This window comes from Nelumbo nucifera, chromosome 3, assembly GCF_055504915.1.
Source record: "Nelumbo nucifera cultivar China Antique chromosome 3, China Antique-T2T, whole genome shotgun sequence".
In the NCBI taxonomy this organism is placed as follows: Eukaryota; Viridiplantae; Streptophyta; class Magnoliopsida; order Proteales; family Nelumbonaceae; genus Nelumbo; species Nelumbo nucifera.
The window spans coordinates 20725670-20738205 of NC_142651.1; the positions used below are offsets into that span (position 1 = coordinate 20725670).

The 12536-nt window shown below is 45.4% G+C and overlaps 1 protein-coding gene across 1 annotated transcript; it reads right to left on the reverse strand.

Annotated features, from left to right (window-relative positions):
- Positions 1-4800, reverse strand: LOC104600934 (ABC transporter G family member 21-like). Its single transcript, XM_010264108.3, has 5 exons — positions 4454-4800; positions 3560-4361; positions 2708-2899; positions 1526-1704; positions 1-870 (listed from the first exon to the last, which is right to left on the reverse strand). The coding sequence occupies exons 1-5, from the start codon at positions 4685-4687 to the stop codon at positions 220-222; spliced, it is 2058 nt and encodes a 685-aa protein (XP_010262410.1). The 5' UTR covers positions 4688-4800; the 3' UTR covers positions 1-219.
- Positions 4801-12536: the final 7736 nt, after the last annotated feature.

A 12536-nucleotide genomic window follows, 5' to 3' on the forward strand; every position in this document is an offset into this window, starting at 1 on the left:
AGTCCCAAAACAGATCTTAAATGACATTAAAGGCAACATCACAAAACATATTTTTCCCAACTTGATAGAAATTATGTTTGTCATGATTTGTCAGCTTCCATGAACATGAATCTCACTCAGCCTTAGAACTCATGACATTCTAGTCAATTTTTTGGAACATTTTGTTTCATTTTCGGTAGCATCAAGTTCACCTTCAGTCCCTTATCCTGGTTATCATGATCAATGAGGTTGTCCAATTCTCAGGGCTACATAAGCCATAAGCCTATATCCCACCAGCATCACTGTTAGAGCAGCCACATCCAGTCTCTTGTTATCAAGACCTAAACTCTTTACAGAAGGAAAGTCCATTATCTTGCAATGGACCCCGGTTCCACAGTTGTAGTAATCATCTTCTGTGTATTGTGCTCCGACTAGAAGCTTGTAACAGTAGTGGCTAAAGGAAGAATACTTCAACCAAGCTATGAATGGTGGAATGTGTTGAATGTAATACCCACCAGCTAGGAGGAACACAAGCATAGTAACTGAAGCTAAGGTTGTTGCCTGCTTCACTTCCATTACAATGGCCCCAAGGGCAAGGCCTAGTCCTTGAGAAACTAGCACATTGTAAAGAATTATTAAGAGGGTTAGCATAAAGTTGACAGGGGAAGGCCTGAGACCACCCATCCAGTATGTCACAGCAACAAAGATGGTTGGGAGCACAAGCTCCATTGGTAAATCCCCAGCCATTCGCGCAAAGTAGTAGGATGATAAACGGTACATTCCCGAGGAGCGTTCCTTGATCAGCATCGGTCGCTCTTGAGGGAAAGTGAATATGGCATTGAACATGGGAAAGAAACCCCAAAATATGGAAAAGAAGAACAGGAGTCCCACCTGCCATTGAAAAGAAGCTTGATGACCATGGAGCTTGGTTGAATTAGTATCCTATATATATTGACTTGACAAGTAGAACAAATTTGTAGCTAAAAAGACAACTGAATGGCTCTCAATGTATTACATAGATGAGATGCAATGTGAGGAAATGAAAATAAAAGATAACTTAATTAAGTAATTCAGCAGGGCTTAGCTCTGTACCAAACACCAAAGATGGTCTGTCTCTTCCATATATGAGGAATTAAATTGCACTTTTTCTAGTTCAAAATACAAATATCCTTGTTGTGATTTGTATTTCTTTCTAAAGAAAATATTGGGAAATTTGAGAAAGATGAAGTTAGCAAACGGCAGTGAAACAACTTCATAGTTAAGACATGGGTCACCCTGGTTCTGTTGAAAGGGGGAGGGGGTAGGGTTGAGGTTGATCAGGTCAACCAGGTCTAGTCAGGTTCAAATTGCATTGAGAATGGCCAACCCAAGCTCAAAATGGGCTGGTTGGTGGAGCGGGTCAAGAATTGGCACCCTGTGTCAAATATACAACCCATAAGCTCATGATTTAAAAATAAAAAAAAAGAATAATTTTAGCAAATTAAATTCTGGATTAGTCTTGAAAGAAGAGGAACTCTGCAACTTTTCTGAAATTTCAAAAGAATACCTGATCCTGAACGTGTGAGATATCAGAATGCCACCACAGCAGACCCGAAAGAATTGAAACGGACATGACCTGAAAAATCCTCAGCCCCGAGTAGGATTCATGTTTTCTCTCCTTCAGACTTCTACTCAACAGCACCCTGAATTGCTCCCACCAACTCGTCATCCACTGTTCCTCAGGACCTGAGAGAACTCCCACTTGGTTAGAATTAAGGTTTTTTTTTTTTTTTTCTTTTGAATATAAAACCATTTTTTTCAAGCCTCGGTTCTACAAGGCTACAATCATTGGGTATCTGGATCAAAACCAAGGCGGCAAGGCCCAATTGAATTTAGATTCTGCAGTTAGAATAGAAACTATTCTTTTATCTCATCTCTGTCAAAGTGGGCCTAATGGGCCCTTTTGTCATACCGACAGAAGTTTTATTCTTGTAAAAAGGAAGGATGAAAGAGTGGTTTCTTTACAAGCATGCTTGTTGGTTTGACTTTGTCATATTTTGCATCAGTTCCTCGTCAAACAACGCCTTATGGTAAAATCTTGGGTTGCGTGGCCCACAATTTGCCACGTGTTGTATATTCAGAGGATCGCGAGCCACAATTCAATCGGCCCATCATGGATATTTATTGGGAAGAAAATTAGAGGGAAGCATCATCAAAAGATTCAAAACTACATGTTTTTGGTTCATATTTTTGGATAGCAAGAGAAGTTACTACTAATTATTAAAACACTAAGAAAATTAAGTAAAATTGATTAATCATACGGTTGAAAGCTAATCTCGTTGGCGGGACCCATCCAAGGACGAATCCTGATCTTCTGTATACAGCACATGGCAATATAGGAGTGCACATGACCTAAATTGTTTTAGACGCCTTAGTGGGGAATCAGCTTGAGCCTTGCTTGGCCCAAATCCAACTACGTGGGCTTGTTCTCCTTAGGTCCAAATTCTATCCAACTGAGACAAAAACGAGATTATTCTAAGATGGCAGCGGTTATACACCACAGAGTAAGTAGTGTGATCCTTGTACATGTCGGAATGAGCAGAGTAGAAGTGGGGACGCTCAGATACAGGCCTTGTTCTGCATTATGTGGAATTTAGCCCATGAGCGTAACAAAGGTCAAATGGCCCATGGGCCATGATGGACTGGGCAGAGTATGTTTTAGAGAGAGAGAGAGAGAGATTACACATACACCGGGAGGATGTTTTCCCTGCAACAAAAGCTTCTGGAGCCTGAGGAGTTTGGCACAGCTCAGCCTTTAATACATTGTATAGATTCCTTTTGTATGATGATATCAGATGCTGCTTCATAGAACTCTGATCCTCATGTTCCAACTGGCCATGATTATTCTGTTGATCACGTTGCCTTGTTTCAGGAGCCACGCCTGCATCTCCAACAGTAATCAGAATTGAAATATAAAATAAAAACAACACTTCAAACGAAGAATCAGATCAGTGATGCTACCATACACAAAAGCTCCCAATCCAACGGCTCACATTGTAGGCATTTTTACCAATGGGCCACGTAATAAGTACTGCTGAAGTGGATGAACTGAATTGAATGACTTATATAAATTCAGTTCAGCCAATCCAGCAGGACCCTACTCGAGTCAACAAGGTCTTCTTCCAACTATTGGGCCTGGTCGTACACTAAATTTTGACAGCCCAGTCCTCAGGAAATGGGCTTGAGAATGAAGGTCACGATCAGAATAACTAAAACAATAAATACACGACCGTATGGAAAGTTACGGTGAAGACCAGAAATTCATGCAAGTTTGGTAGAGAGTCATCTCATAATACATGATGTGAACTCTCTTCACACATCGCTCTTTCACAGCAGCCGTACATTTGCATGGATGATAAGAAAGAAGGACGAGAGATGTTCCCGATGTGCGGCTGAAAGCGCTGTCAGTTTGGCTGTCAGCTTGGTTTAAGGAGCGTACTTGTGAAGGCATTTTAGTCATTTTAAACCCCAAATTGATTGATTTTCGTTTTTTTATTTCTTTCCAATAAATGAAGAAGAGATAAGATTGTTATACTCGTACCAGTGGCTAGATCTAGCAGAAAATCAGCTGGATTGACGAGATTAACCCCCGGCATGTAACCAATAGAAACGAAATATTCGAGTGCCCGAGACGCGCTGCCGCTGTATATCGGGCACCCATCCGATAACACCACCAGCTTATCGAACATCCGGTACAGCCGACTCGATGGCTGATGTATCGTCGCCACCACCGTTCTTCCGCTTCTTGCGAGCCCTTGCAATGTTGTCACGATACGCTGAGCGGTGGTGGAGTCGAGCCCCGACGTGGGTTCATCCAGCAACAACAGACTCGGGTTCACCAGCATCTCCTGCCCGATACTGACCCGCTTGCGCTCACCACCCGATACGCCACGCAAAAGCGGTCCACCCACGACACTGTTACGACATCTGGTTAATCCAAGTTCCACGATGACTAGCTCAGCCTGCTCAACCTTCTCTTCTCTTGTAAGTTTGTTGGGTAACCTCAACAAAGCGGCGTAGGTTAGCGTTTCTAGTACGGTGAGGTGGGGATACAGTACGTCATCTTGTGACACAAACCCGATCTTGCGCTTTATGGAGCCAGAGAAGGTATGCCCATTGTAGGTGATGCTGCCGGAGAACTTCCCTGGAAGCCTGCCTGCCAGGGCCGTCAAGAGCGTCGTTTTCCCGCTGCCAGATGGGCCGAGCATTGCTAGGAGGTCGCCCGGTTGGACAACCCCAGTAACGCCGTTGAGTATGGTGCGCTCAGAAGGCTTGGGTTCCGGTGCAGAAAACCAACATCCGCCGGACTTTTTAATCTTTATACTGTAACTCACGTCTTCAAACTGCAAAGAACGAATGCATGTACGACGAAGTTAAAATTCAACGATCCATATTTAACTTGAGAGCATGAAGAGCATAAGCCTCATCTGATTACCTTGAGGGTGATAGGGCGCAACGACCCACGTAGTAGTGAGCACTGGCCGCCCATGGCTGCCTGCAGCTGCTCAGGCATCTGATCCTCCAAAGACGGGCTGACGTTACTGGACAAAGCAGGCAGCTCAGAGCGTGGCATGCCCATGATATTGTCCGAGCTGCGATTCACAGCGGGGACATTATTGTTAGACGCATTAGTACTGATTCCAAGCTCTTGCTCAGGGGGACGCATCATCTTGTCTAGAGTAGTCTACAGAGGTGACAGAGAAAACAAATTAAATGGGTTTTGAAGGCAAAGATGAAGTAAGGTTCCAACCCTTTATATATGCACACACAGAGAGAGAGAGAGAGAGAGAGAAAGAAGAGGAGGAGAGAGAAACCAAAACTTAAATGCTCAAATAGTAGAAATTAGAGAGATCACATGCACAAACAGAACATGTGATCCCGAAAGTGAACAAAGGCACGAGAAACAAATCATGTGTGACTCAAGTCATATAACAAAATTAAACCCAACAAGAGTTTTAGGAAATCAATGTCTTTTTTCCCATTTTCTTGGTAACATAACACTAACTAATGAATACAGTACTGATTTAACAAACCCGAATACCCGATTGATTTATTCGGGTTTTGGTGGTTAAACCAATTTACTTGAATGTATCAATCTTAGCCTTAGGTGGCCACCCAGCCGGACCCGGTGTACCTAGGAAGCATTTCAAGTGGGCATGTACTAGCTGGGCTGTAAAATGGAAGCTGGGTTCTGCCTTGCATCCATCCATGAACATGCATGTTCACATAAGACCCGACCCGGTCGGGCCACTCTTAGACCCTAGAAAGCTTAATGTTTATATATTTTGATTGGAGAGGTGGTATCTCCTTTCTGATGTGTCCAAAGTGAAAGTGCTGGTTCTCTCATATCCTTTCTACGTGTCGTGTGGAAATTCAATAGGGAGATAGTGGCCGAGATTGTGTCGTGTTTCCTGAAAAGGCTAGGTTGAAGGTGGTGTCAGCATCAAAGAAAGTTCATGCTCCAAAAGATATATTCGATCGTGGAATCATTAGGCACCTTGTGCTCGCTCCTTTGTAATTGTATGGAAGCCGGAATTATCCCCCCACCCCGCCCCTCGCGCCCCCGGTAAAACCATTAAGCTTGCTCTCAATTACTAGGTAAACTCAATTCCATGATGATGTTCATGCATGCATGGACATCACATCACATCACATCGCATGGTATCATATGTCCATTGCATCCAAAAGTGATCACCCAACAAAACGGGTAGAGTCCGACCCGACCCGGGTCCATCAGTGACCAGATGGTTCAGTCATAATCCCAGTTTTCATCAACCTACACAGTTAAATGCGCTACTGTTGAGTTGTATGACCTGACCTGTTCAATAGGTCATCTGAATTTTCGTGTCAGCCTTTAATTTTTTGTAATGATCACATCACAGATTTAACCCATTGACTCGGAGAGGAAAACTGTTCAATCTCTGGGCCGGATTTAATACACTGGACACAATACATTTCCAAGAGATTAAGCCATGTTAACTAACGGATTGTGTATGTAAAATTTAAGGTATGCAATTGATTGTGTCAGAGTAGTAAGGTCAGAGATTCGGGGGGTGCCTTAACAAATCGCTAATTTGATCAAATTAATAAAATTTGAATTTAATGTGTGAACTAAGTAATATCTAAGAATATGTCATGATAGTTCGGCGTCAAAAAAAAATGTCATGGTAGTTTGGATAATTTCTTGCTTTTCAGTTTTGGGATGTGAGAAACAAAATGAGCGGAAAGAGTGTTGTGGACGTTTGGTAAGAAGCAAAAAGTAACAAGTAAGAATTGCTTTTAAAAAACATAATAATCTAAGTGCCCATTTGGAAGAATTGAAGTGCGGTGGTTTTTAGCTTCTAAGGTGGGCACCACATGAGGCCATAAACAATGTATAGTGTAAAATTCAGAAAGCCCAAATCGAGCAGTTTAATTAAGGTCCCCTTTGCCATGTCTTTTTGTGCAGTCTGGTGGACCATGATTCGGTCTTTTTCAGTTTGGTTTACGATTATCTAGCCATCAAAAGTCGATGCATCGAAAAGACACAAGAAACTCAAATCGAGCGATTTTCGGAAAGCTCCAAACAGAGCTTTTACATTTTTTTTATTATTATTTGTCTTTGCATAGAAAGACGTGTGGAAAGACATGCTTTAACCAAATGGGCTTCAGGCTGCTCAAATCTTAATGCAAAAGTTCAATGCATCTTTTAACTGTTAGAGCTATTAGAAGATCTTTTCAAAAAGACTTGTCAAACGATACCTAAATTTTCAGTTCACCCTTCAAAATAAACCCTAAAATCAAAACACTTTTAAAGCTCCAAATCACAAATAGCTTATCCAAACGCATCCTTTATCTATGACGAGTCTTCTACAATATCACTTGACATGTGTGTCTGGTATTTGTTCGCCATCAAATTGGATTAATTGGCTTAGCACAAAAGCTAGGAAAGATCATAACTTAAGCACAAAATTGTACCCACTAATGGCTACATGGAACAATTACAACTGATTAAAGAAAAAAATATTTACAAAGAAGAACATCTCAAATTAAGAATGGGGGGTCCATCTTATAGAACCTGCCGACCATCTAAATTCTAAAGTGGGCATTTTGACGATCTTTTCCTTTTAAAGCAAAAAACCTTCTTCAATGTCAGGTTACAATGAACATTCAAACCCATCAATCTCTCTTTTTATTTTTTTTTTCACAAAACTTTTGACTTGATTAGCGATATGCTATATGATCTCCCTTTGGAATCTGCACTATGCTTTCCCGACCATTACCATCCAGAAGAAATAATATCATCATTTCTCTTTATCCCTAATAATGCTAATTCCTCCTTGGATGATTCTGATCGAGACTCCTTTATTTCAACTTCATAGCCAGTCATTTAGAAGGAAAAAACCATAACCTTATCAGGCAGCATGCAGATTGACCCATGAACCTATTAAACCAGTTTATACCAACCGTGGATGTTTGGTACCGATGATGTTTATTTTATAAACGTTTTCTATGATTTTGTCCTGAAAAATTAGACATGACACCTCAGCGCCATATAAGCCAAACATTAAAATACGGCCTTGAAAATGATAAACATTAGGGGATGTTTGGAACCATAACTGTTTTTCAAAAAAACGGTGTTACGTCGGATCCACATAGGTGTTTCGACAAACGTCCATGTATTTCATGGTTTGGTTCAACCGATTATTAAAAAATCGGGCATGCCTCAAAAATCGGGACCCAATCGATGCATGAAACGCCAAATTTGGTGTTTCATGCATCGGTAAACCATTTCCCCCAACGATTGACTGATGTGTACCCTATGTGGTACTTATCTATCAACACATACATGAAAAACGATGATGAAAATCACCTTACCAAACAGCGTAGTGTTGCTCACTACCTACATAGCAGAAGCGTTTTTTTTTGTGAAAAATGGATCTTAGAAGCATAGGCATTTTTCTTGAAAATCGGTCCCAAAAAGCGCCCACGCTTCCAAATACCATGTAGATTTGGCGCTTTTTGGTAAACGACTCTCACGAAAATCAAGAGACATGTTTATCCGATAAACTAGTGAATGACCCCTTACTAAGTACGCGGAGTATGGGGAATTGGTAATGTTAAATTTACATTATGGAATCATTAATGTTAAGTTTACTAGCAACTTTTCAAAAAAATGCCACGTGTCTAGCTTTCCAGAAATCTCTGGACACCCCGAGGTATAGACACCTCAGGGCAGCCAGCTCGGTAAAACTTGCTACAGGCAGCTCCTCGCTCAAGGGACAACCCGGCGCAAGGTAATTCGTGGAAGGGTAGTTCAGTATACCACAGGAAGGCTTCCTGCTCGACCACCGCACCCGACAAATCTGGGACAGTCGCCATGTCCCTTGCTAGATAGTGTCGTGCCTGCCACCTCTAGAAGGTGTCTTGTGCCTGACAGGCACGTACCCTGCAGGGACGATCTCGCGCGTGCCACCTCAGCCCTGTCTGTAACGGTTGTGGCAGGTTGACAGTGGCGGTTGTACCTACCCAGTCAGAGGCTAGTGGGTCTAATGCAACGGAATTCTGTTATAAGCGGCCTATTATCAGAGAACAGGGGTATCTTGAAATCTCTTGCGCTACCTCACTCTTAGCTTTTATCTTGTCTTTGCTTCTTGCTCAGAATACTGACTTAATCGTCGGAGCGTTCCCGTCGGGCGAACCCCCCTAGGGATTCTTCTTCTTCCTCATCTCAGGTACCTCTCGGGAGCCACGCGAGTGCCAGTTAGGAGTGACCGGATTGTGCACCATCATTTGGCGCCGTCTGTGGGAAACGCTTCAAAAGGCCTTTCTCTAAAACTTCACAGTTCTTTCTTCCTTGAAAAAACTCAACACTCATGGCTTCCTCAAGCAACGTTGGACGAAGCATGGAGATGAATAACTCCAGGGAACAACCCCAGGTTCCCACGGTATGCATAGGGCAGTTCACCATTCCTTTCTTGGTGGACAGAATCCCCAGCCTGAACGTGTCGCGAGCAACGGTGCCTGTGGGTGCTCCCCTTCCTTCCTCTATAGAAACGACCTTTGCTGAACCAACTGTCGTTCCTCGAGCGGCCAGCCAGAGCCAGCTCGACGACCTGACACAATGCATGCGGGCCATGCAAGCCCAAGTGCAGCAGCTCCAGCAACACCAGCTCTATCAGCAGCAAGTGTTGCACCACATCTCCCAGTACCACAACCAGCAGTAGTTCCCCCAGCTGCCTCAACCTCAGCTTCAGCAGTCGTAGCTCCCACCTCGACACCCAGCCTCACAGTGAGCTAGGTCTCACCGCCAGGACAAACGCCCCTCTTGCCAAGGAGAAGCCCCTCAAAATCCTCCTAAAAGCCAGGCCTCCTCCCGTGGCAGACAAGAGAGACCGGCTACATCGGTCTCGTCGCGGACGGTCAGGTCGGGAGGACCATAGCTCGCCAGGTCTACATCACCTCGGCAGTCGAAGTATGAAACCCCGCTCCTTGAGAACCGGTTTGAGATCCTAGCAGCAGACTCCAAGCAGGATCCCTCTGTCCGCAGCCATCACCAGCGGCCTGAGCTACTTCCTGCACAAACCATTCCTAGACAGCACGGAGGTGAGCAACACAAACGCCGAGCCCGCCAAGAAACAAGGACGCTGCCGCCGAGCTCGCCGGTCTACCACCCACAGCCTACCCGAGCTCGAAGGCAAAGAAGAGGTAAGCTCGGGCGAAGTCAAAGCTCCCCTCCTTTCAGTTCCATCCCCCCTGTCTTCCAAACTCCTGGTAGTCCCAATGTCCAAAGACTTCAAGCTCCCCCCTCTTGACAAGTATGACGGGTTGTTTGACCCAAATGATTACGTAGACGCCTTCCAGCCGCAGATGCACCTGGCGGGAGCCAGTGAGCCGTGCATGTGCGTGGCCTTCTCCACCACTTTCAGAGGAGTAGCCCGTACAAGGTACTGGAACTTGGCACCTTGATCGATAAGAAGTTGAGCGCAGTTCGTGCAAGCCTTCGCGTCCCACTTCGTCACCAGCAAGCGGTGCCCGCGAACTGAAGAAAGCCTCCTCAACATAGTGCAGAGAGAGGGAGAGTCCATCCGGGGCTATATATAACAGTTCAACGATGCGTGCATGCCGATTACCGCGCCTGGACCCCGTCGTGCACCTCGCAGCAGCCAAGAAAGGTGTGACGCATAAAGAGTTCAAATGGCACATGGTCGTCAACCAACCGGTGACCATAACAAAGTTTCTTAAGCTCGCGGACAGGTTTATAGCCACGGAGGAAGAGATCAACCAGAAGGGCGAGGGCGCGCCCGAGAAGAGGAAAAGGGAAAGAGAGCCTTCCAGCCAAGGGGACAGTCAAAAGAAAAAAGATGTAGCTTGGGGGGCAAAGTCGGGTCAGTCATTCCGAGCTCCTATAGCAGACCGAACTAATTACACCCTATTGAACGTGAAGCGGGTCGAAATCCTGATGGCGATCAAGGACGCCCCGTACGTGAAGTGGCCACCCCGTCTGAGGGGGAATCCTAATGAGAGAAATAAGAATATGTATTGCAGTTTTCACAGAGATCACGATCACAATACCGAGAGTTGTAAAAACCTCCGCAACGAGATAGAGGAGCTCATCCGTCGCGGATATTTGAGAAACTTTGTACAAAATAATAATAATAATAGTAATAGTAATAAAACAGGTCGACAAGGGGAGCACGGTAGGGATGCTCCCGAGTCCAGCAGCAAGCCGACCGAACAGCCGCAGAGGCAGCCTCCAAAGGAGAGGCCGGTTCGGGGGACCATCCACATGATAGTGGGAGGTTCGATCGTTGCGGGTTGTACTTCAGCAGCAGTTCGGACGTCAGTTCGTGAGGCCGCCCGGAAAGAACAGAATCCTCCAAAGCAGTCGAGGACAGAGGAGCCAACTTTCTTCACAGAAGACGATGCGCGAGGGGTCCACTACCCCCACGATGATGCACTCATGGTAAAGCTGAGAATACACGACTTCGAGGTCAGGCGCATACTCGTTGACTCGGGCAGTTCGGCCGACATCCTCTTCAAAGCTGCGCTCGACTAGCTTCAGTTGCAGAGAAGTGACTTGAAGCCCGCAGACACTCCTTTGGTGGGCTTCAGCGGAGAAGAAGTCCGGCCCCTTAGGAAAATAACAGTACCTGTGGAAGTCGACAAATGGCTTTGCGTAGCCAGATTCAACCACGACTTCCTGGTGGTCGCGACCCCCTCCCCATACAATGCCATAATAGGTTGGCCGATCACCCATGTCCTACAGGCAGTGGTTTCCACCTATCATTTGGCAATGAAGTTCCCAACAGACTTCGGTGTGGGAGTAGCGCGGGGCGACCAGCTCGAGTCCCGCAAGTGCTATGTTGCCGCCCTGAAGAGAAAGACCAAGGTGGCCGACGACCTCGAACTGGAGTGGCCTACGGAGCAAGGCGAAGAACGAGCCACGCCCACGGAAGAAACAGTCGCAGTCCCAACCTCAACAGCCGACCCATCTCGGACGCTTCAGATCAGTGCTTCCGTCCAGGAACCTCTACGATCCGAACCGGTAAGCTTCTTGCTTCAAAACTTAAATATTTTTACATGGTCTGCGGCAGAGATGCCCGGTATAGACCCCGACCTTATAACTCACAAGTTGAATACTGATCCTGTAGTTTGGCCCGTTATACAGAATAAACACAACCTAGCCCTAGAGCGGAGGAAAGTGGTCGACGAGGAGGTCGGGAAGCTCCTCGCAGCTGACTTCATAAGAGAAGTCCACTACCCTAGCTGGGCAGCCAACCCTGTCCTGGTAAAGAAGGCCAACAGCAACTGGCGCATGTGCATCGACTACACTGACCTAAACCGGGCTTGCCCGAAAGACTGCTTCCCGCTCCCCAGAATTGACCGCTTGGTGGGCGCGACCTCAGGGCACGAGTTTCTAAGTTTCTTGGACGCCTATTCGGGCTATAACCAAATCAAGATAGACCAGGCGGACGAAGAAAAGACTGCCTTCATCACGGAGTTTGGTCTATACTATTACAAGGTCATGCCCTTCGGGTTGAAAAACGCAGGGGCAACCTTTCAAAGACTTGTAAATAAGTTGTTTGCGCCCTTAATTGGCAAAAAAGTAGAATTTTATGTAGACGACATGGTCGTCAAAACTCAATTCTCACATGAATTAATACAAGATTTGCATTATGTTTTCGAAATTTTGCGTAAGTTTAGTATGAAACTGAACCCAAACAAGTGTGTATTCGGTGTGACCTCGGGCAAATTCCTAGGATACATCGTTAATCGGCACGGCATTGAAGTCAACTTGGATAAGATTAAGGCCATCTTAGAAATGAGAGCACCCCAGAAGTTGAAGGAGGTTCAGAGGTTGAATGACCGCATAGCTGCCCTAAGCCGCTTCATGTCCAAATCGGCGGACCGCTATCTGCCGTTCTTTAAGGCAGTCAAGAGCAAAGGGTTCGAATGGACCCAAGACTGTCAGCTCGCATTTGACGAGCTCAAGAATTACCTCGCTAGTGTGCCGATCTTAACCCAGCCCGAGGAGG

Bases quoted from the DNA above. Each gene is read 5' to 3' on its own strand.
- LOC104600934 (XM_010264108.3), bottom strand. From the start codon at position 4,687: ATGATGCGTCCCCCTGAGCAAGAGCTTGGAATCAGTACTAATGCGTCT. The intron at 4,362-4,453 runs GTAATCAGATGA...CGTTCTTTGCAG, and splicing joins TGCGCCCTATCACCCTCAAG to TTTGAAGACGTGAGTTACAG. The intron at 1,705-2,707 runs GTATGTGTAATC...GAGTTCTCTCAG, and splicing joins AGGGAAAACATCCTCCCGGT to GTCCTGAGGAACAGTGGATG.